The 25,207-nt window shown below is 50.9% G+C and overlaps 1 protein-coding gene across 1 annotated transcript in view; it reads left to right on the forward strand.

The window, feature by feature from the left end:
• Positions 1-25,207, forward strand: part of LOC144949015 (ryanodine receptor 2-like) — a 260,188-nt gene that overhangs the window by 77,513 nt on the left and 157,468 nt on the right. The window contains exons 50-67 of the mRNA XM_078878800.1: positions 149-269; positions 1,226-1,395; positions 2,689-2,909; positions 4,017-4,107; positions 5,048-5,188; positions 7,629-7,792; positions 8,155-8,233; positions 9,645-9,734; positions 10,320-10,442; positions 11,476-11,553; positions 12,056-12,131; positions 12,877-13,000; positions 14,104-14,219; positions 16,711-16,778; positions 18,266-18,387; positions 19,513-19,562; positions 23,818-23,878; positions 24,721-24,959. Of these exons, the coding sequence (XP_078734926.1) occupies positions 149-269; positions 1,226-1,395; positions 2,689-2,909; positions 4,017-4,107; positions 5,048-5,188; positions 7,629-7,792; positions 8,155-8,233; positions 9,645-9,734; positions 10,320-10,442; positions 11,476-11,553; positions 12,056-12,131; positions 12,877-13,000; positions 14,104-14,219; positions 16,711-16,778; positions 18,266-18,387; positions 19,513-19,562; positions 23,818-23,878; positions 24,721-24,959 (2,134 nt within the window). The remainder of the gene's footprint in view (positions 1-148; positions 270-1,225; positions 1,396-2,688; positions 2,910-4,016; positions 4,108-5,047; positions 5,189-7,628; positions 7,793-8,154; positions 8,234-9,644; positions 9,735-10,319; positions 10,443-11,475; positions 11,554-12,055; positions 12,132-12,876; positions 13,001-14,103; positions 14,220-16,710; positions 16,779-18,265; positions 18,388-19,512; positions 19,563-23,817; positions 23,879-24,720; positions 24,960-25,207) is intronic.

A 25,207-nucleotide genomic window follows, 5' to 3' on the forward strand; every position in this document is an offset into this window, starting at 1 on the left:
GGGAACGCACAAGCGGCTCAGCTACAACGCTGACAAGACGGCGTCGAGCGACGCGGCAACAGCCGCGAAAAACCTCGGCGCTAGCTCACAGGGGGAAGGCCCTCACCCCCCACCCGCCTCCCTTCTTTGCCCGACGTGTTCCCTACAGCTGATCCAAGCCGGGAAGGGAGAGGCGCTGAGAATCCGAGCAATCCTACGATCCCTGGTGCCCCTGGAAGACTTGGAGGGGGTTATCAGCATCACGTTCAACATGCCCACCATCGGGAAAGGTGCCGCCACCCCCGCCCGCTCCCCCGCCTCTCTGGGTGTCTGAGTTGCCAGTCTGTTTGTACGTACGTATGTCGAAACTTCGTTCGCGCTGTACGTAGCCAACCGTGCTAATCGGAGGTGCGGCACAACAAGACTCCAACTGCAGCCGAATTTGTGCTTTGTTTGGTAGTTCAATCGTCATCATGGTCATTATTATATATGTATTTAAACGATTGTTGAGCACCGTTCCCCGAGGGCGATAACGTTTAAGCGTCCAGCAACAAACGGCGACGCCGTAGCTGTGACAGATGGCACTTGGGACGTTTCCCGAAGTCGAGAGAAGTTTTCCGAGAGTTTTTGTGAAAACGGACGCGGCGAGTTGGGCTATGGCATGGGGAACGAAAGCTGAGAGCTTCTTGCAGGATGAGTGATTTAGCGTTCCGTGATGGGTCACTTGAGATGTCTGTGGTTTGAAAGTGTCGATCGTTTGGGCAAGGGCACAGAGGTATGGAAACGCAATCTCTCTCCGTCTTTATAAATTGAGATTCTGATTCTGAGAGTAAATGTGAGTGTGAGAGTGAGTAAGTGGGAGAGTGAGTTAGTGGGAGAGTGTGAGAGTGAGTGTGAGAGTAAGTGAATATGAGAGTAAGTGAATGTGTGAGAGAGAGTGAGTGGGAGAGTGAGCATGTGTGTGCGGGAGAGTGTTAGAGTGTGAGATTTAGTGAGTATGAAAATCAGTGAGTAAATGTGAGATTTAGTGAGTGTGAGAGACGGTGAGTGAGTGTGAGATTTAGTGAGTGTGATAGTGGGAGAGTGAGTGTGTGTGAGAGTTAGTGAGTGTGAGAGTTCGTGAGCCTGACAGAGAGTGAGAGAGTGGGAGAGTGAGATCGTGAGTGTGCGAGTGTGAGTGTGCGAGTGTGAGAGTGAATGTGCGTGCGCACGTGTTGTGTGTGTGTGTGGTTGCGTTCGGCGGCAGACGGTGGCGTGGTGCAACCGCGCATGTCTGCCGGCTTCTGCCCGGACCACAAGGCGCCCATCGTGCTCTTCCTTGACCGCGTGTACGGCATCGAGAGCCGCGAGTTCCTGCTGCACCTCCTGGACATCGGATTCCTGCCCGACCTGCGCGCAGCCGCCTCCCTCGACAACGTGAGCCACCCCCACCCCTACCCCACCACTCATCCCGCCGCTCATCCCACCTTGCCCATCCCGCCCTGCCCATCCCACCCTGCCCACCCTATCATATGTAATAAAGGTCGTGGAAGCGACATCTGGAATCCAGTCTTTATTTGTCTTTCGTTCACAACACTCCTATCTTACTCCTTCACGCTGCTGACAGACAGCGTGAGAGGGAGAGAGAGAGAGACACGCGCGGCCACGTGGCAGCCTGGACCCCGCTCCAGCGTGGCCTCACCCTCCGTTCGTTCCAGATCTTACCACGTGTTGTCTGTTTCCACCCCTTTTAATACCCGGGTCACGTGGTACCTTTCCACCAATCCTGGTTAACCTCTATGGAATCTTCTAGACTCCATCGTACGTTCCCAGGACCACGCCCCTGACTCGTCCCCCCATTGGCTGTGGCTAAAGCCAGCAGATCCAATCCTCTACTTACAGATGTCACCTTCCCATTATGTCAGGGCCACGCCCCTAGACTTCCCCCCATTGGCTATGGGCCAGGACCGGTAGAGCCAATCATCGTAACGAGGTGTGATCCATCAGCAACCCGGATATATCCTCACGTTACACATAAACTGTCACTAAGGCACCGCACAGCTCCACGAGCCATCTCACAGATGCTTTAATTGTCTCTCTCAGCCCTCCAGGGTAACGCTCTTGAGGCGTTGGAGTAAAACTTTTCCTGGTTCTTTCGGTAAAGTCACGTAGAAGGGAAATAATAAAATAATAAAAATTAAACAATACAATTCTCACGACGTTTCGATTGCAACACAAGCAATCATCATCACACCTGATGATGATTGCGGAAGAACCAAGAACATGAATCCCTGCAGTCATGAAAGCTTTAAATCGAAAAATAAAACTTTTCCCTCCGGTTTTGACACTTTGATCCCCCTTTTAGCCACTGGCACAACGTGGGGGGCTCTCACGGTGCGGGCGGTTTTCCACCGGCTATGAGCTGAGCCGAGCTAGAAGTTAAACCCGTGACGTCGTCTAAATCTGGCTCCAGGCCAAGCAGGGCCAGGGCCAATGGGCGGGGTGTGACGTTGATCGGCACGGTACGGCACGGCACAGCTCGTCTCCCGCAGTGGAAAAACCAACCCGGCGGCCCCCCTTGAGCCTCGTTGCCGGGACCCCCTGGCTCCAGTTTCCCCGGGCGGAAAAAAGAATTCACCGAGCTCGAACTCCACCACCCCTAACAACTCACCACCCACCCCGCGTCCCCCCCCCCCCTCCGTTCATCCCTCCCTTGCTGCCATGCTCCAGCCGCTGCTGAGCTCCACGGACATGGCGCTGGCGATGTATCGCTACCTGAGCACGGCAGTGCTGCCGCTCATCACCAAGTGCGCGCCGCTGTTTGCCGAGACGGAGCACCACGCCACGCTGGTGGACTCGATGCTGCACACCGTGTACAAGCTCTCCAAGGGCCGCTCGCTCACCAAGGCGCAGAGGGACGCCATCGAGGACTGCCTCATCTCCGTCTGCGGGTCGGTTTTGCCGCGGGGGGACACGGAGCGGGGGGGAGTTGTTGTTGTCGTTGTTGTGATGCTCGTTCACCCGGGAAGGCCTCTCACGAGTCTCGTCCTTCGATCACGATGACATCATTCGGGCACTTTGCCACGGCTGAAGCTTGGAGAGAGTGCAGCCGAGTGATCTGAAGTTTGGTGAATTTACCTTGAGTCAAATAAATGTGTTCATTTTACATCGGTAAATTAATCAATATGTTCGATGACTTCGATATTCTTTCTTTACAAAATGTAATAATACATCCTTAGGCCTTTCCCTCCCAATTAGCCGTAGGCCTCTCATAGCCGGAATCCGTCCGGGGCGCCACGGTGGCGAAATGTTAACTCCCTCGCCTGGTATGCAGGAGGTCGTGGTTACAATCCTGACCCTGACGCCTGTATATTTGGAGTTTGCGTGTTCTCCCCGTGGTCGCGTGGATTTTTCTCTGGGTCTTCCAGTTTTTACCTCCGCATTAGGAATCACCACGCGTTCAGAGTATCTGGCTGCTGCTTTCAATGTCCACGTGATAAGCCACTTCGTTGAGCCATCAATTGTGGCCAGGTCGCTTCCGACAAAGAGCCACATCTTTCGATGTAAAGCTTTCGTGACTGCAGGGATTTATCTTCTTGGTTCTTTCGGTAAAGTCACGTAGAAGGGAAATAATAAAATAATAAATATCAACATAATAAAATAATTCTCACGACGTTTCGGCCACAACGCAAGCAGTCGTCCTCAGGTGAAGAACAGGTCTGTCGGAAAGACAGCGTCGGAATGAACGCCAGACGCTGTCTTTCCGACAGACCTGTTCTTCACCTGAGGACGGCTGCTTGCGTTGTGGCCGAAATTTTATGATGTTTTATTTTTATTATTTTATTATTTCCCTTCTACGTGACTTTACCGAAAGAAACCAAGAAGAAAGAGCCACATCGCTCGGTGGGCCTTACCTGGTAAAATACAAAAGATAGTTCGCAGCTTAGTTTTCAGGTAACGAGCGCGCGGTGATGTCGGGGAAGCACCCGTGGAGACCGCGATCTCCCCTTTCTCCCTCTTGTGCGCCTGCTCCCTGCTGCTGCCACCGCCGAGTGCAGGCAGCTGCGCCCCTCGATGATGCAGCACCTTCTGCGCCGGCTGTCGTTCGACGTCCCCCTCCTCAACGAGCACTCCAAGATGCCGCTCAAGGTGGGGGGGGGGGGCGCCGAGTTCACGACCGGCGGCGAACAAAACGCGTCAGCCAACAGCCTCGTTTCTCTGTGGGACCGTTTTTTGTTTTTAGCCCAGTAACACATTCCTGAGGAGGAAGCTGGTATGAACGCAATGGCCAGGGTCAACGGCGGCGTGGTGTATTCCGCAAATATGCCCGACTGTGAGGGCGGGCACAAGCCGGCGTGAGTAGGTTAAATGTTGAGTTTTATAAGGGCACCACGGGGTGACCAGCCCCTCCCCACCCAGCCCCACCTCTCCCACCAGGCACCCAGCTCCACCCTCCCCACCCAGCCCCTCCCCACCAGCCCCTCCCCACCCAGCCCCTTCCTCCCCACCCAGCTCCTCCCTGCACGACGGACACAATAATCCCCTGTGGGCTGGTGTAACCAGGAGGTTCCTACCAGTATAACTCTCCCGTAGATGAACCACTGTGAACCAAACTGTCGTCTTAACAGTTTTGTTGATTTTGGAGAATTGAGTTGGATCTGAATAACCTCCCACCGTTGATGCAACTGGCGTGCCGGGAGATCGAATCGAATTGAACCCGGCGACCTCTGGATCGTCGGTCCAGTTGCGCTGACCTTATATATATAAAAAAATGATTTCAGTGGGAGCCCGGTACGGAACACACAAACCGCGACGCGGGGAGGGCAGTAGAGAAACTCCGCGAGCCTCGGTTCCGAACGCCGTGCACCTGGGTTTAGAGACGGGGAGGAGAGTGGGCTCGATGCCGCACCGAGCGGGGACCGCGAGTGGGGTACGTGGTAGTTTTTAGCGAAAGGTGAGAGAAATTTATTTTAAATAGAAAGTGGACAGAGCAGGTGAAAATGAGGGCGACGGCTCCCTTGTTTTATATTAACGTGGCGTCGTTGCCATTGTCGTAACCATCGTGGTTTTGTTGCGGTTGTGGTTGCAGCTGCTCACCAACCACTACGAGCGGTGCTGGCGCTACTACTGCCTGCCCGGAGGGTGGCTGGGTTTGGGCGTCGCTTCGGAGGAGGAGCTGCACCTCACCAGGAAGCTCTTCTGGGGCATCTTCGAGTCGCTGGCGCAGCAGGTGCTTTGCTTTGTGGTTTTTTTTCCAACCCATTTGCATTTGGAGGCTTTTCCCCTCTTTTCTCTCCGCCTGATGAAGACCGCTTGTGTTGCGATCGAAGCGTTGTGGCTTTTTGCTTTAATTTTGTTTTTTTATTTTATTTTGTTTGAATTTTCTATCTACGTGACTTTACCGAAATAACCAAGAATATGAATTCCTGCAGTCACGAAAGTTTTAAGTCAAAAGTTCAGCCATTTGTTTCAAGTCGGCTGCGCTATCGGCATTTGCCGGAAGTAATCGTCACGCGCTCTAACGGTTTCATGTGTCGGTGGCTTTTGATTGTGTCTGTGCTTTTATTCGGTCTAAAAATCAACTGCCCCCGGCCGACTCGCGCGGCACGAGATTTTAGTATTTGACGTTGATTTATGTCCGTGCAATGCTCATTGATTCCTCAAGCGACATCCATTCACTTCATGGGCTGTATTTTATTTTCGCGCATTTGCTTGTTATTTCGGTGGCCTGCATCAACCTTGAGTTGGCCACCCGGTTAAACAAAATTCACTTGAACGTGACATTCAGGCACTCGTGGGCCAGAACCACAATCCACACTGGGTTAAACCATGTTGTCAAAGCGCTTCCCAGTAGCTCTGGCTGGCTGTCCAATGTGTGTTTGGTTGTGGGCAACGGTGGTGTAGTGGTTAGCGCTACACTGCGATATGAACCCGGTGACCTGGGTTCGATTCCCGCTCACGGCCAACACCTGTGACGATTATCTGAACCGGTCCTGGGCCTCCTCTAGGTCGACTCAGCCTCAAATGAGAACCTGGTGCGGTGCGTAAACATCGCCACTGGGGAGGTGTGGTGCTGGCCACCCACCCCCTCGTGTGCCGTTCCGGCCTTTATAGGTGCTACTCGCTAACAGCACTTGCCCCGACAGTCTGTTAAGGCTACACGGGGGATCTTTGTCTTTGTACCGCGTGTATTGTTTGGCACGATGCGTCACGTGCCGCTCCAGAGCTGCGCAGCACAACCCTGACGAGGTCGTAGAACTATGCGCTTTTAAATCTACGTTGAAAACTCATTTTTCTTCGGAACTGCTTTTTGTGTTTAGTTTGTTGTCCTTCCCCCGCGCCTCCGATTAGCGACGGTTGGCTACGTACGGTGCGAAAGAAGTTCAACGTACATAGGCACATAACCGCCAAGCTTTCCTTACTCGTTTGGTAATAGCTATTTATCATTTGTGCTCGCTACCTCACGTATTTTGGCAAGAAGTCAAGTATAACACAATATCCATCTTCATCATCAACCATGGTCGATCCAGTGCTGGATGGAAGCTTCCCCAAGCAGACGCTACCTCTGACAAATCCTGCGATGCAACAGTCCATCAAAGCACTCGCACGCGAACGAATCCGATCTCTTCATCGGATGTCATCTTTGGACGCCTACCGTTAGCAACGACATTGTAAAAGGTTTCAGTTTGGTGTTTTAACATCTTAACACCTGTTTTGTTGCCAGAAAAAAGGGGAAAAACCTATTATCATATTTTGGTACTGGCAAAGGAGGTCCCATAATGTAGCTGCTCACCCCGAGCTCTCATTACTCTGATAGTGTGTTGTCTTTAGGCTGTACGCCTTTTGGCGTCCTCTGGACTATCACCGTTTGAGACGAGGCTCAAAAGAAAGCTGTCTCTGGTGTGGACCAATCATTTTCAAGGACAATGCATATATTATCAGAGTATTTTTTTTTGTTTGCATTCTGACCACAAGAATTGTGGTTAATGCAGACATGATTCCTTGTAAAAGGTTTCAGTTTGGTGTTTTAACATCTTAACACCTGTTTTGTTGCCAGAAAAAAGGGGAAAAACCTATTATCATTGGTACATTTTTACAAAATGAACGAAACGGCTGTCGTGGACCTTATATCACCCTGAAGTGGAAGGCTAGTGCTGGATTCAGCAGTCACACATTTGCAAATGCGATTTTTAAGGTTGATCCTTACCCGTGTAGTGTCGATAGTTCAATGTTAATGTGGCCATCGTATTGAGGGACCACCTATTGTGTGGCGTTACCTTGGTGTGGTCTGGGACTGTTTTGTTGTTGTGTTTTCTGCCTTGCTCAAGCTTGATGAATCGGACTTATATCATGAAAGTACTTCATATGTATTTATATTGAGTGACTTGCTTTCCTTTTTCTATATTTTGCATTCGGATCGTTTTTTTTGTATTATTTTCTACTGTAACTTGCTGACCCGTCCACCCATCCATACTGGGACTTCTGTGAAAAAGAGCTTCATAGGCCATCAGATTCCTCCAGTCTAAAAGATTCGTAGCGTCGCCAAAATCGCGGCAAACCCGCACCTCCATGCTGCCCACCGTCCCGTGACCGCGTGCCCCCCCCCCCTTGTGCCCCCCTCGTGCCCCCCCGCGCATCTCTCCACGTGCCCCCCCCCACACACCGCACAGCGCTACGAGCCTGAGCTCTTCAAGATGGCGCTGCCGTGCTTGAGCGGCATCGCCGGCGCGCTGCCCCCCGACTACATGGAGTCGCAGTACATGGCGGCGCTGGAGAAGCAGGTCTCCGTCGACGCCGACGGAAACTTCGAGCCGAGGCCCAAGGACACGGTCAGGTCGGTGTCCACGCCGGCGGTCGCCCCGCTCCGCCGCCCGGTCGCGTCCAAGCGGAAACGCCTTTCCCTCGAACGCGGTTGTTATTATAATAATATTTGTACATTTTTTTTTATTTCTTTTCACGGCTACCGAGCCGTGTTAATACATTCTGCGGCTCGCATTTGTATTTCATATTTTCCCCCATTGTGAATTCGGCGTCATGTCTTGAGACAAAGTATCTGATCGGATGTCTCACAGTCCATTTTACTTCATCATTCGCTCGTTGTGCCCACGCTCTCACTGTGCCCACGCTCATTGTGCCCACGTGCCCGCTGTGCCCATGCTCTCACTGTGCCCACGCGCCCGCTGTGTCCGTGCGCAGCATCATCATCCCGGAGAAGCTCGACTACCTCATCAACAAATACGCGGAGAACACTCACGACCGCTGGGCACTGGACAAGGTGAGTGAATGGGGGGACTGTGTGTTGTTGCCTTGGTGTGGTCTGGGACTATTGTTGTTGTTTTGATGCCAAGCCCATTTAGTGTTGAAAAACCTGCATAAATCGATGTACTTATGCAATTTGTCCTCCTATGATTTAGTTTTAATGATTAGCTTCCCTCTCCTATACTTTGCACTCCAATCGGTTTTTGTATTGTTTGTTGTTGTAACTTTCTGACCCCGTACCCTGACCGGACATCTTTGAAAAAGAGCTTCACGGCTCACCGGATTTCTCCTCCGCTCTTCATAAAGATTCTGATTCTGAATGAATGGCTCCCGGAGGGTGTAGCGATCACAAAGATTGAGTTCGGTTCGTTCGTTACACGGAGGGTGGTCCCGTTGAGCCGGCTGCCCGGCTGTTTTGCACGGGCGATTCGTTGTGATGCACGAGCAGCAGCGACAGCGACAACAACAACAACAGCAAAAGACAATCAAAACGTCAATATTTCAGAGAATGATGACAGGGGTCCTGAAGGAACATTGCACAACTGACAGACGAGGCGTTTGACGGTCATACGCATGAAACGCACGCGAATTGAAAAAGAAGACCCCACCGTGATGCATCTCAATTATTTCGTAAAAGGAAAGTGGTGATTGCACCATCCCCCAGTGGATGCAGTGGGCGGTCACGGAGACTAACATTGTAATTCACTTGTACCGATCGAAAATAATCGATGCTCGTGCACATGTTTCAAGTTTATTTTGTGTAACCGGGCGGCGGGGACGAGTCTCATTCTGTAAGAGTGACCCGGGTCAACACAGTGGCTGAAAAAAAACATCGGACAGCGTTGAAGTAAAGGGAAATTGTGGATAAAAAAATATACAATCGAGATCAAAAAACAATTGTGTCTCATGAGAAATATTTTTTTTCACAAACATAAGTCGTGTATCAGAAGCACCTCAATTGATTTTAATCAATGACTTAATGACTATACATGTAACTGATGATTAAATATTAGTATTGTAATGTTCATCTCAACATCTAAACTTAGAAGTAAATAAAAATTATGGGAAATTACCATCACGAGCTTGTTTGAATTTGAAGAAAACAAATCAGATGACTTTGCTTTAATTGCCAATTACAAAATGTACACAAGCCAGTGTGAGAAAAGATGGTGGCTAATTGAAACCGCATTGCATTATGGGGGGGGGGGAAACACCCACCGCCAATAGATTATCAGGTGATTCCCATCACACTTATTTGTAAGGACTTTTTTTGTATTCTTTGTAAATATTTTGTTTTGGCGGTTGGATTTGAGCCCGCTTTCTCTTTCTCTGCACAGCGCCTCGTGACCTCTGAGTGAAATTATTATTCCGTGACGACAATTTTCTTTCACTTGAGCGTTGTCATTCTTTGCCGGTCGTCGTTGCAGATCACCCAAGAGTGGACGTACGGAGAGGCGGAGGATCCAGAGGCTAAAACACACCCCATGCTGAAGCCTTTTAAACTCTTCTCCGAGAAGGTGACGTTGGAGGCTGTCCTCGTGTTTTTATTTTTTTTATTGCAACTCGACGCGAGGCCGGTGTAATACGCCGATCGCCAAATGGGAGTGATTGGAGGGGGACAGAAATTGCGTGAACAGCAACCCGATTTCGGTGCGACAGGCTGACCTTATGAAGGATGGGCTACCATCGTTATTTAAATATGATAAAGACAACTGGTCCGTCGGGTCTGTGCTCTCAAGACGACGTCAGATTCCATTCTGACGGTTTCATGTCTCGAGACTCCTTTAAGAGACCAGGGTCTGACAGCCTATCGACTCAAGGCCCCCATCAGAAATTGTATTTTGTCTAAAGACTCGGCGACTGGTTTGCTGGCGTTATCGTCTAAAGACCCCGTCGTAGAGTCCGACAACCCAATCTGACTTTGAGCTGCTCATCAAGTAACGTGTGAATGTAATCAAGTTACTGAAGGCAGATTCCGGTTAATGCCGTTTAATTCCAAGATGTAAGTCTGTAATGATTCAGCCTGATATCAATATATATATTTTTTAAAATGTTTAATGAAGGACCACCACGTGGCGCCGTGTTTTTTTCTCGTTGTGCAGGAGAAGGAGACGTACCGCTGGCCAATCAAGGAGTCGATCAAGACGATGATCGCGTGGGGGTGGTCCATCGAGCGCTCGCGCGACGCCGACCAGATGGCGGCACAGGGGAAAGGATCTTCCCAGGTGAACGTCACGATCTATCCACTGCTAGACGGGGACGGAGGCTTCCCGCAAGCCGTCGCCGTGACTCGCGTTTGGCGCGAGGTCGGAGGCACGGCCGCCAGCCATTGTCACTTGTCGTGATGTGTCATCTGCCCGAACCCGCTTACTTTTATTAACAGTTAACCCTTTCTCACTCGGATTTTGTTTCCGATGGTGAAAAAAATGAACGAAGAAAAATTCTTCACTTATGTGGCTATTTCATAACGAATGGATATTTGTTTACTTTTCCCATATTTTGCACTCCTGTCGTGTTTTCGTATCGTTTGTTGTTGTAACTTTCTGACCCGCCCCGACTGGACATCTGTGAAAAAGAGATGTATTAATATTTACGGTACCTACAACAACCTGTCGCTAATAGGGGAATTGTTGGTAAGCGAACACATTGGGCTTTATAGAGCCACTACACATCTATACACTACACTATACACTACACTACTATACACTACACTATACACTACACTACACATTGGGCTTTATAGAGGCACTACACTACTATACACTACACTATACACTACACTACTATACACTACACTATACACTACACTACACATTGGGCTTTATAAAGGTTCGTCGTTAAGCCTTTAGTCGTTAACAGGGGTGGTCCTTAAGAGGGGTTCTACTCTACACTACATTATACACTACACTACTATACACTACACTATACACTACACTACTATACTATACACTACACTATAAATTACACTATACGCTACACCATTCACGACATTATACACTACACTACTATACACTACACTACTATACACTACACTACTATACACTACACTATAAACCACACTATACACTACACTATTCACGACATTATACACTACACTACACTATACACTACGCTATACACAACACATTGGGATTTATAGAGGCCTGTTGTTAAGCAATTAGTCGTTAACAGGGGTGGTCGTTAAGAGGTGTTGTACTGTACAGGGGCCTGACCGTGTGGTTCTCTGTGTGTTTGTCCGTCGCGTGCTTTTACCCGCAGCCACCCATCGACCTGCAACAGGGCTACAGCCCGCGGCCTGCGGACATGAGCAACGTCACGTTGTCCAGGGACTTGCAGGTGAAATGTCACGGCTTAGTCAGTCGATCGATCGATCGATCGATCCCGCTCGGTATCCCAGTGGGCTCAGGGCCCTTAGCGTAAAGCCAAACTTGAATATTAAAGAAGCGATTCCAACATTAGTTTAAGTCAACAGCGACGTGTAAGTATGTGTGCATGTTGAACTTCCTTCGCACCGTACGTAGCCGACCGCGCTAATCGGAGGTTGCGGAGGGAGGGGCAGCAAACTAAACGCCCAAAGCAGTTCTGCAGAAATCTTTTTTAAATCCAGATGATGATCATTTAAAAGCGCAAAGCTCCAGTGGCTTCCTCGTATCGGAAGGAAGAGCGTTCCAGACGGCCGCAGAAGCGCGTCTAAAAGCGCGCACGCGATGCGGTGACCGCCACCTTCGTTCAATGGCAGCAGCCAAAAGCCACTGCGAGGATGACCGTTGCTCCTTGGCACTTTTCAGGAGCGCATCTACCGCGTTGAACGAGGATCGTTACTCTGTGTGCTTTGCAGTCCATGGCTGAGCAGTTGGCTGAAAACTACCACAACACCTGGGCCAAGAACAAGAAGGTGGAGCTTGATGCTAAGGGTATGTGTGTGCGTGTGTTTATTCGTTGTTTATTAAGCTTGTTTGCTCAGGAGCCCCTGCCAAGTTTTCTGCATTCGGTGGCAAAATGCGAAACTACCTCGACTAGTATGCAGGAGATCGTGGGTTCTATCCCGACCCTGACGCCTGCTGCTGTATATTTGGAGTTTGCGTGTCTCTAGCTCTCCCCATGGTCACGTGGATTTTTCCTCCGGGTCCTCCGGGTTTTCCCCTCCACATTTCGAAATACGTGTTCACAGTGTTTGGTTGCTATAAATGTCCACACGATGATAAGCCACTTCGTTGAGCTATCATTTGTGATAGCCAGGTCGCATCTGAAATAAAGCTATACAATAGTTCAGTGGGCCTTACCCGGTAAAATAAAAGAAAAATACCTTAGTAATTTAGTATATCCCAAGTGTATATTTCAGTGTGCTGGCTACTGCACTGAGCTGCATTCACGGCGACCTCACAGCTAACATGAGTGGCGAGTGATATCTGAGCTGGTCTTGAACCTTCCCTGGGTTGACTCAGCCTCAAAATTAGTAGCTGATGCTGTGTGTGTGTGTGTAAACATCGCCACGTAGGGAGACAAAGTCGGCGGGGCATGGTGGCGCTGGCCACACCGACCCTTCCTCGTGTGCTGCCCCGGCCTTCACAGGCGCTGCTTCTCGCTGAGCAGCACTTGCCCCGGCAGTCTGTCACATGCTATACTGAGGTGGGGGGGGATCTTGTTGCCCTTTCGTAGGAGGAGGAAACCACCCCCTGCTGGTGCCGTACGACACGCTGACGGCCAAGGAGAAGGCGCGGGACCGCGAGAAGGCACAGGACCTCCTCAAGTTTCTGCAGATCAACGGCTACGCCGTGTCTCGGTGCGGCGAGCGACCGCTTTTTTTTGCGCAATTCCCCCCCACCCCCTCTCCCCGAAGCCGCCTCCGTACGCGACGCGAGAAAAATTGTTGAGCCAGGCAAGCGTCGGCCGAATCTCGTTGTTTTCAAAAGGGGGGGGGGGGGGTGGGTCCCCGCCCCGCTATGCTGGGACGTGGACCAACAATTGTGTGTGTGTGTGTGTATGTCGTCGTTCCGCCAGGCAGTTTCGACAAGAAGTTGTTGGCATTGTAAGCATGGGCGTCTCGAGGTAGATGCTCGGAAGATGTTTGTGACAGGAGAAGCGACGTGGATGTTTGGAAGAGAACATCTGTGAAAAACAGAATGTATTGCTCATCGGATTCCTCCAGTATATACAAATATTCAGATTCTGAATTTATTTTATCTGATTCATTTAACCCGCAACACCCGGGCCTATCGGCCACCTGCCAGCGAGTCTTTGACGCTTCACGTGGTTTCAAGCTGCCACCTAGCTCGGCAACTAGGCACGTGGTGGCGTCACCGCCTCTTCGTGGAGAATCGCGATTGGTATTGGTGTTGTTCTGTGCGGGCAGTCTTTGGTGACCGGGCTAAGACCCTCAAATCGCTACATCAACTCACTACGCTTGAGATCCCGTTTTAATCATTTCAGACCCAGCGTCTCGGCGGTGTCGGCTCAGCGCTCTGACCTCGGATTTATCTGGCCACCTCAAATAATCGATGTGTTGTGTGTTTGTGTGTCTGCGTATTAGCGAGTACGTCTGTGTGCGCCTGCCTGTGTGTGGCAGTGCGGCGGATAGCGGTCTGCGCTACGCACCCGGCGACCCGAGTTCGATTTCCCGCTCACGGCGAACACCAGTGACGACTATCTGAACCGGTCCCGGGTCTCCCCTAGGTCGCCTCAGCCTCAAATAAGTACCCGATGCAGTGTGTAAAAACATCGCTACTGGGGAGACGAAGGCGGCCGAGCGAGGTGCTGGCCACCCACCCCCACGTGTGCCGTGCCGGCCTTCGTAGGTGCTCGCTAACAGCACTTGGCCCCAACAATCTGTAAAGGCTGCATCGTTTGTCTCTGTCTGTCTTTGTTTCGTGCCGTCACGTGTTCCAGGGGAATGAAGGACATGGAGATGGATTCATCGTCCATAGAGAAGCGCTACGCCTACGGACTCGTCCAGAAGCTCATCGATTACGTGGATGCTGCCCACGAATACATTCGGCAGCTGGGTACGCGCACCGGGTCGTTCGTTAGAATCATCGTTTCTCCCTCCACGACTGGCCAAACCGGTCAGCGGTTTTTGCCGCACGCCTAGAAACGTCTCGAGAAATCAACGCGAGATTTGTTTCAACCTTTTTTTGTTTTAATTGACGGTTTTATTACAACTCAACGCGAGCCCAGGACAGAACGCATCGACCGCGACGTCAAGGTGGTGGCGGGGACAACAGCCCAGGCTCGGGTGCTCCGGGGTTTAAAGAAGGGGGAGACTTTTTTGTTTTACCTTTTTTTAAAATCGAGAAATGAAGGGAGCTGCCACAGTGGCCGTGTAACGGTGAGCCCACTGGACTTGCAATCCACAGGTCGCCCATTTCATTCCATCTCCCGGCGTAGCGGTTGGAACAATGGGGGGGGGGGGGTTCGCGATATTGGTGCATTCGGTACGACAATTCCGCTGGAAACGGTCACCGTGATGCCGACTTTACTTTTTGGAACCGGTAATTGACTGTGAAATGCGGCTACCGGTATTACCGGCTGTCGTTTAACAACCCTGGCGAGCCCGCGCACACACCTCTGCGATTACTCCTGTGCGTGTCCGTCATACGGGAGCGCTGCGTGAAGGACACCCCCAGTATGTCATCACATGTCATCGCATGTCGCACCTCCAATTAGCACGGTTGGCTACGTACGGTGTGAAAGAATTTCAACATGCATACGTACATACATCACATTTCTTCAATATTTTTTAACTGCCAGGTTAATGCTTCATTTTTTGTTGTTGCAAAGCTTTTAAAGTTGAGAATTTTGAATGGCAGTTTCTTTAAAGCTGTCATTATTTGCCATGTGGCGTCACATCGCAAAAATAGGGCTTGTAGATTGAGGAGCCTCGCAAGTTAGAGATATATCAAAGTATTTGAAAAGGGAGGAGCACTTCACGTAATCGAAAATCACATATCCACCCTTGCCATCATCCCTTTGGGGCAGATAAAATAGGTACCACTTCGCAAGCAGTCAACAGCAATTGTCCTGTGGAGTTACTAATTTCATAATTGGCTAAGGGCTACCATGGGATGAAAAATTATAATTAATAGTAAGAATGATAATGCCACATTATTAGCCAGAGACTCCTGAATGAGTCTCAAGACTCATGACGGTTCTGCTTTAGGATGTTTGACCAATTCTGGAGTGCCAGGCGAAAGTTCACGCATTTGAGGGGAAAATTATTTAAGGGGATAATTTGAGGGGATTTGACGACTTGATTTGACTATTTGATTTGAGGGGATTTGATATAATTTGAGGGGATATTTGAGAGGATAATCATCGCCAAGGCTCTGCATCGGTAGATGCCAGAGACGTCGTTCCGTCTGCTTGCCACCTTGCAGCCCAAGCTTACAATCCCCTGGTAATATTCTCCGGCAGTCTCTCATCCAAATAATAACCACGTTTTGAACCTGATTAGCTTCAAATAATTGACAAGATGATAGTTAATTGATCGTTTGCAAGCTCGTTTGGTTATGCTCGCGTTGTTCGGGGAAAAAAAAAACTCTTCTCTTTGAATTATATAAGAGGCAGTTTTCGCCTGGATTTCAAAGCAGCAGTTGGGGATGACTGTTGTTAATCTGGTAGGAGTGTGCGTGTGTCACCAGATGGGTGTACCTTTATAAGTGGGGAGCGGTGGTGCAGCGGTTAGCGCTACGCTGCGCTACGAACCCGGCGACCCGAGTTCGATTCCCGCTCACGGCAAACACCGGTGACGATTATCTGAACCGGTCCTGGGCCTCCCTTAGGTCGACTCAGCCTCAAATGAGTACCTGGTGCGGTGTGTAAACATCGTAACTGGGGAGACAAAGGCGGCCAAGCGTGGTGTTGGCCACCCACCCCCTCGTGTGCCGTGCCGGGCTTCATAGGTGCTCGCTAACAGCACTTGCCCCAACAGTCTGTTAAAGGCTATACGGGGGGTCTTTCTTTGTCTTTGTACCTTCATTGACACGGGCATATGAGATTTGGGACATGTCTTACTTTTTGGAGCGTTTCATAATCTCAAAAAAAATACGGTGTAATTATTGACTTTTTAAACTGTGGAATTAGGAATTAAATTTTGATTTACAGCTTTCGTGACTGCAAGGATTCATATTCTTGGTTCTTTCGGTAAAGTCACGTAGAAGGGAAACAATAAAATAATAAAAATATAAAACAATTAAATTCTCACGACGTTTCGATTGCAACACAAGCAATCATCATCATCAGGTGTGAAAACCACAGGAAAAATGTTCTTGCTGTGAAAACCACAGGAAGAAATGTTCTTGCTGTGGTTTTCACACCTGATGACGATTGCTTGTGTTGCAATCGAAACGTCGTGAGAATTTTACTGTTTTATATTTGTATTATTTTATTATTTCCCTTCTACGTGACTTTACCGAAAGAACCAATAATATTAGGAATGAAGTTCATGATTTAAAGAATACGTTTGACTGGTTATATTGTTTTGTTTACCCCAATCAGATTCTGGCGTGACGATCGTGCGGGATTCAAGGTCATCGAATGAACAAGAAATCAAATTTTTCGCGAAGGTCAGAGGCCGCTGTTGGTACAGCCTTGCGCACATCTCCCGTGAAATTAAAAGCATTCATCATCCCGTCACACTGCCGTCACATCCTTCTCCGCCAATTTAATGCTTTAGAATTCAACAAAGTAAGTAAGCAGAGACAATACGCCCACTTTACATATGTTTCCCTCGACGAATCTCATGAGCCGCACAGAATTCTATTTCAGCAGCATTGGTTCCAACACAAGTAGACTCTGGATCGGTCTTAAGAATTCTGTATCTCACCAGTTGTGTCAGGCTTGCTAGAGGCAATGCCTGTGAACTGCCAGATGTTTGTTACCAAGGACTCTCTCATTATTATTCGTTTGCATTAATTTTTAAAGGAAAATTTGGCTCGGCGAGACGCTATGTTCAAATGCTTCATTTCACAAGAAGTTAATTAGATTTCGCGTTCCGCATATTATACCCTGGCAATGCTTTAACCATGGTGTGCGCGTGACTAAAATGTTCACGCATCATCACCTTCAGCACACCAGTCTGTTATGTGGCAAATTTAGTAACGGGGAAGAGCACTCCCTCGAAATGAAGGGGCCCTGTGAACGCTGAAAAAAAGCAATATTCCATAAAAAAAAAACGTATCGCAATTAACGCGCGTTTATCCAATTTGGCGGCTTACCGGGTTGCGCGTTAAACGTGCTCGGCCACGCCTTTTAGCGCGCACGCTCGTTCATCGGCTGCTCCTCACTCGTCGACGGTCGGCGACTCGGTGCCCACGTGACCGCAAGTAAAACGGTTCCTGCAAGAGACGGTTCAAAACGGACGACATCCTGCGTCCGCACCGCCGTTCACCGTAGCTGAACAACGTGCTGTACATGTGCCGTCGCCTAATTTACGTGGTTTGATTTATCCGCATTTTCATTCTCATCCGGGCCACCCCTCCCACCCGTCACCTCCCGATAGTTGAAAGCCCAGTGCATGCGTAGTTCTCAACGAAGGGGGGATGTACAGCGAGGAGATGGAGCGACGTCATCGGTCCACTAACTCGCTGACCCCATGCCCCTACTGGACATCCGTGAGAAAGAGCTTCATCATGGGACCTTGGTGACACTATCAAAGTATGAAAAATAGGATCAGGTTTTACCCTCTCTGGTAATTAAAGGGCAGGTGTTAAGATGTTCAAACACCAAATAGAAACCTTTTGCAAGGATTCAGGTCTGCATTAACCGCACACAGTACTTGCTGTGAACATGCAGATTATGACAATGTGCACATAGCCTGGCACACAAGCGTCGTGGTGACGTCACCGCCACTTAGTGGCGAATGGGGGTTGTTGTTGTTATGACACCCACGGATCGTAAGAGGTGGCACGCCCCCCGGGGAGGCTTTCACCCAGCAGTCAAATGTCCATGGCTGATGATGACGGTGACGATGACGATGATGGTGGCGATGATACGCCGCTCGGTTTCTCCGCGAGCGTCGTGCGCAGCGCGTCTGCCTCTCCGCTCACCGCAGGTGGTGCTGCCGCTCATCAACCACTACTTCAACAACCACCGGCAGTACTTCCTGGCCACGCTGACCCGGCCTCTGCCAGGTGGCAGCCACGCGTCCCCCAAGGAGAAGGAAATGGTCACAAGGTGTGACGCACGCAAGCACACGCAGGGAGACAAACATTTACCCCGTAGAGCCGTTTTAACACAGCGTTGGGGCGCGCGCTGTTAGCGAGCACAAATTCAGGCCGGCACGTCACACGAGGAGGCAGGCGGTCAGTTTCCATTGCCCGACTGCCTCTGTCTGACCCAATGCTGATGTTTAGACACCGGCACAGAGGTACTCGATTAACGGCTGAGTCGACCCAGGGGAGAATCGGGACCGGTTCAGATAATCGTCACCGGCGTTGGCTGTGGGCGGGAATCGAACTTGGGTAATTGAGTTTGTAGCGCAGTGCTCTAGCCATTACAATATCGCTCCCCTTACAGGCACACACATGGGCAGATGCACACACGCACAGAAATATCCGTAGTATAGCCTCCACATTGGGCTTATCACCTGTGCGTTTTTGACCCAGACGGCCCATGAATTGGCATCTGTGTTCATGTGGCAGTAATTGATTTGCACTGACATTTGGTGGCATTGTGTTAAACTTAATTAGTTTTCTGCATCATTTTGATAGACCTAGGCCATGGGGGTCGGCAACCTGCGGCTCCTTAGCCGCATGCGGCCCTGTAAGGACTGCTTCCTAGTAAGGACCACCGTGTCATATTCACACGCAACTGAAACGTTGAGGGGTTGTTATTTTTTTTTACAGAATTCGTAAAAAATATCTGTTCTTGTTATTTTGGTTTTGCCGACCCCTGACCTAGGCAGATGGGGAAATATTCCTAGGTCAAGATCTTAGGGTTTACTTTACGTGGCTGAGAGGATCAGGAGGTTCACAAAGGACGGAGGTAGCATTGGGGAGGCCTTTGTCCAACAGCGGGATGGTAATGGTAAGGAAATTGTAATAAATGCGTGGATCGGTGCTCAGCAAGGGAAGAACCTCCACTCTCCGCAAGCTGGGGCAGTCTAAACTCTCCCTTCTAAGCATTCAAGAGTGACGCCGGGTGGACATGCACTCGTTTGACACGTCCGATTAGCACGGTTGGCTACGTAACTGTGCAAAAGAAGTTCAACATGCAATGCACACATTCGTGTTCCAATCCCTTGTTGGTTTCTTTTCTTCCACTTGACATTGTTTTTACCCCCCCCTCCGCCCGCATCAGCCTGTTCTGCAAACTCGGCGTGCTAATTAGGCACCGGATATCCATATTTGGTAAGGTGTGGTGGCATGCCGTGCGAGATACCCGCATGCAAGAAGCAGCTGAGATTGCTGACTTTGTGCTGTGTTTTTTTTGCCTCGCTCGGTCGTTAATCAAAACGAAGGGGGGGGGGGGTCGCTTGTGGGGTGACACGGTCGCGAGCGCGATCGCTTCTTGACACAAAGGTTCCCCGGTTTGGGTCTGAATCCATGCGGGGGCAGCGCTGCGTGGCGTAGCAACCCGCAGAAGTGGGTTTTAAAGATTCCCCGTGACGTCGTCTGACAAGAGGGGGGCCCACTGCGCGCTGGCGTCATGGTCCGAATTTGGCAAGGTTCGGAAGAAAAAAAAATGCCGCCGCAAATTTTTCTCCGAGTTGGGATTTGTTTCCACATTGGCAGTCATGGTCAAAAAAAAGAGTGACGAGACTCACTGAGGCTTCCTGGCTAAGCAAGCTGACTACGAATTGAAAACCGCTTATTAATTGTAGTACGGGGAGTGGAAAAGTAGCGGTTCGCGCACTGCGCTGCCAACCCGTCGACCCGGCTTCGATTTTCGGTCGCGGCCAGCACCAGTGACGATTATCAGAACCGGTCCCGGGCTTCCCCTAGGTCGGCCTCAAATGAGCACCTGGTGCGGAGTGTAAACATCGCCGCTGGGGAGACAAAGGCGGCCGGGCGTTGTGCTGGCCACCCACCCTCAAGTGTGCCGTGCCGGCCTTCATAGGTGCTCGCTAACAGCACTTGCCCCAATAAGTCTGTCAAGGCTACACGGGGGACGTTTGTAATTGTTATAGCGTAGCCGAGGTATTGGGTGTGGGGTGCATGTGCTTTAATTTGACTTTGTGAAGGGAAGTGCTTTCTTTGTGTGAACAATGCTCCTGTTGAGTGTAATCACAGATAATATACGAACGGCTCCGCTGCGTGCATCTTGCTGTGATGAGTTGCTGTGCAGTTGTTCTTTCCCGATGGCACTCAAATATTCGCCCACTCCGCTGTCCATTTATTCACGCAGTCTTCTCACACGTGCAGTCTGGTAGAAGGCAGTCCGCTTGCCCACGAACCAGAATCAATTCGCCTTCACCTCTGAGTAGCGCGGTTGGCTACGTACGGTGCGAAAGAAGTTCAAGCTCCCCACAGACTCACTGGATCATCCACCCAGCCAAGAACTCTCGTGCCCATTCTCCACTTCATCCTCCTTCGCAACCAGCCACCTACCGAGCCGCAAAATAACCTACAAATTCACGAAATCATTCACCCACCCAGCCGCCCACCAAACTACCCATCCAGCCACCCACCCAGCTACAAACCAACCTACTCGTTCACTAACTAGGCCGCCCACCAAACTACCCATCCAGCCACCCACCCAGCTACAAACCAACCTACTCGTTCATTAACTAGGCCGCCCACCAAACTACCCATCCAGCCACCCACCCAGCTACAAACCAACCTACTCGTTCATTAACTAGGCCGCCCACCAAACTACCCATCCAGTCACCCACCCAGCTACAAACCAACCTACTCGTTCATTAACTAGGCCGCCCACCAAACTACCCATCCAGCCACCCACCCAGCTACAAACCAACCTACTCGTTCATTAACTAGGCCGCCCACCAAACTACCCATCCAGCCACCCACCCAGCTACGAACCAACCTACTCGTTCACTAACTAGGCCGCCCACCAAACTACCCATCCAGTCACCCACACAGCTACAAACCAACCTACTCGTTCATTAACTAGGCCGCCCACCAAACTACCCATCCAGCCACCCACCCAGCTACAAACCAACCTACTCGTTCATTAACTAGGCCGCCCACCAAACTACCCATCCAGCCACCCACACAGCTACAAACCAACCTACTCGTTCATTAACTAGGCCGCCCACCAAACTACCCATCCAGTCACCCACCCAGCTACAAACCAACCTACTCGTTCATTAACTAGGCCGCCCACCAAACTACCCATCCAGCCACCCACCCAGCTACAAACCAACCTACTCGTTCATTAACTAGGCCGCCCACCAAACTACCCATCCAGCCACCCACCCAGCTACGAACCAACCTACTCGTTCACTAACTAGGCCGCCCACCAAACTACCCATCCAGTCACCCACACAGCTACAAACCAACCTACTCGTTCATTAACTAGGCCGCCCACCAAACTACCCATCCAGCCACCCACCCAGCTACAAACCAACCTACTCGTTCATTAACTAGGCCGCCCACCAAACTACCCATCCAGCCACCCACACAGCTACAAACCAACCTACTCGTTCATTAACTAGGCCGCCCACCAAACTACCCATCCAGTCACCCACCCAGCTACAAACCAACCTACTCGTTCATTAACTAGGCCGCCCACCAAACTACCCATCCAGCCACCCACCCAGCTACAAACCAACCTACTCGTTCATTAACTAGGCCGCCCACCAAACTACCCATCCAGCCACCCACACAGCTACAAACCAACCTACTCGTTCATTAACTAGGCCGCCCACCAAACTACCCATCCAGTCACCCACCCAGCTACAAACCAACCTACTCGTTCATTAACTAGGCCGCCCACCAAACTACCCATCCAGCCACCCACCCAGCTACGAACCAACCTACTCGTTCACTAACTAGGCCGCCCACCAAACTACCCATCCAGTCACCCACCCAGCTACAAACCAACCTACTCGTTCATTAACTAGGCCGCCCACCAAACTACCCATCCAGCCACCCACCCAGCTACGAACCAACCTACTCGTTCACTAACTAGGCCGCCCACCAAACTACCCATCCAGTCACCCACACAGCTACAAACCAACCTACTCGTTCACTAACTAGGCCGCCCACCAAACTACCCATCCAGTCACCCACCCAGCTACGAACCAACCTACTCGTTCACTAACTAGGCCGCCCACCAAACTACCCATCCAGCCACCCACCCAGCTACAAACCAACCTACTCGTTCACTAACTAGGCCGCCCACCAAACTACCCATCCAGTCACCCACCCAGCTACAAACCAACCTACTCGTTCACTAACTAGGCCGCCCACCAAACTACCCATCCAGCCACCCACCCAGCTACAAACCAACCTACTCGTTCACTAACTAGGCCACCCACCAAACTACCCATCCAGCCACCCACCCAGCTACGAACCAACCTACTCGTTCATTAACTAGGCCGCCCACCAAACTACCCATCCAGCCACCCACCCAGCTACAAACCAACCTACTCGTTCACTAACTAGGCCGCCCACCAAACTACCCATCCAGCCACCCACACAGACGCATGTTAACCTGCCCTCCCCATTCATTAACTCACCCATTCGCACAAAGCCACCAACTCCACTTGATTTACTTATCTATCAAGCCGACTGCAATACTAATTTGTAATTTAACACGGCAATGATTCCATTCGTGCAAAGGTTCAAATGTCCACGGCTTTGAATTGACCTCGAGCATGTGAGGTTGTCCACTGCAACACCCGTGACTTCAGTTCCGTGGGCATTTAATAAACAAGCAACTTAGAATGTGACTGCGCGTGCAAGGGTGCGTGCCAGTGTTGCAACAAATGGTAAAGGCGCAGCCCCTGCAACTGCTTGCTCATGCCACTGCTGGCGGAAGGGCCTCCACCAGAGAGACCCCTCCAAAGGGTATTTGGCCTCCTCTTGGCCCGCCCTTCGACGTCTGTCAGTGTGGAGTTCTTTTCGAACGCTTGTGCATGCGTGTGCGTGCATGCGTGTGCGTGTGTGTGCGCACACGCGGCCTTAAAGTGCACATGGCCTGACTCAAGCGCCGTCGCGACGTCACTGCCACTTCGGTGCAAGTGGCGTTTGTTGTTATTGTGTGAGTTTGGGGAGCGGTAGTGTAGCGGTCAGCGCGCTGCCCTACGAACCCGGCGACCTGAGTTCGATTGCCGCTCACGGCCAAATCCAGTGGTGAATATCTGAACCGGTCCTGGGCTTCCCCTAGGTCGACTCAGCCTAAAATGGGCACTTGGTGCAGTGTGTAAACATCGCCACTGGGGAGACAAAGGCGGCCGGTCGTGGTGCTGGCCACCCACCCCCCTCGTGTGCCGTGCCAGCCTTCATTGGTGCTCGCTAACGGCACTTGCCGCAACAGCCTGTTCGGGCTATTTGGAGGGATCTTTGTCTTTGTGTGTGTGCGTGTACGACACTCGGTTTACGTGAATACTCAGGCCCTTCACGTGCATTGATCCGCGTGGTGTTTATTGCATCTGTAGGGGACTGCATTTGTAGATTTATCGCGTTCAATCTGCCGCAGGTGCCGACGCCATCTCCATTGTCAACTGCATGCACATCCTTGCCCGGTCAATCGACGCCAGGTAAGACGGCTTCGCCGGTCATCATACCCGTGAAACCCTCGGAAGCCGAGGCCATTAATCGTCATCGCCTCTCGACCGACGCGTATCAACGCGTTCGCAGACCTTCCATCAGACGTGCGCAGATTGTCCCGGCTACGCTTTGTTGGGAGTACGATCAAATTTGTAGTGTGGGTTTTGGTTCGAGGGTGGCACTGTGGTAACTGCCGTGCCTCACAGCAAGACAGGACGGGGTTCCGATTCCTGACCCGGGCACCTACTTTGCGTGGAGTTTTGTAATGAACAGGTCCTCCAGTTAATCTAACACATATATATACACAATTGAACTGGTATTGGCTAAAACATTCCAATGCTAAACAATATCGCTGCAAGGTACTCAATATTAGAATCGAAATATTTATATATCCTGGAGAAATCTAATGAGCTCTTTTCCACAGATGTCCAGTAGGGGAGGGTGGATCAGAAAGTTATAACAAAGAATAAAAAACCCCGATAAGGCGGGGACGTTTACACACCGCACCAGGTACTCATTTGAGGCTGAGTCGACCTAGGTGGGGGGGAGGCAGAGGACCAGTTCATATAATCGTCACTGGTGGCGTCCGTCAGTGGGAATCAATCTCTGGTCGCCGATTTTGTAGCGCGTACCGCTGCACTACCGCTCTCCAACAACAACAACAACCGCCATTCGCCACTAAGTGGCGGTGACGTCACCACGACGCTTTTGCCAGGCCATGTGCACCTTGAGGCCACGTGAAGTGTCGAACGCCCGCTGGCAGGAGGTCCCCACGCACACACACACGTGTACTCGCACACGCAAACACACACACGCACGCACGTACGCGCAGGACCGTGATGAAGACGGGCCCGGAGAGCATCAAGGCGGCGCTGCGCTCGTTCTTCGACTACGCGTCGGAGGATCTGGAGAAGACGATGGAGAACGTGAAGCAGGGCCGCTTCGCGCACACTCGCACGCAGCTCAAGGGCGTCGCGCAGAACATCAACTACACCACAGTGGCGCTGCTGCCCGTGCTCACATCGCTCTTCGAGCACGTCGCCCAGAACCAGTTCGGCACCGACATCATGCGTGAGTTGCCCGCGGCGGCTGCGACGACCAGCCCGGGAACGACACTCGTCGTCGTCGTCCTCGTCATCCTCCGTTTGGAGTTGGAGGAAAATTGCCGATTATAGGACCGCAGAGCTTGGGAAATTGTCGTCGTTGGTTCTGACTGCCATTCCCGCTCGGCTGTCTGAAAGCGTTCTCTGTCTCCCTCTCTCTCCGAGAGTGAACGGAAGCTGTGCACGTTATGAATTCAAATGATCGTTTATTAACCT

This window comes from Lampetra fluviatilis, chromosome 52 (assembly GCF_964198595.1).
Source record: "Lampetra fluviatilis chromosome 52, kcLamFluv1.1, whole genome shotgun sequence".
Taxonomy (NCBI): Eukaryota; Metazoa; Chordata; class Hyperoartia; order Petromyzontiformes; family Petromyzontidae; genus Lampetra; species Lampetra fluviatilis.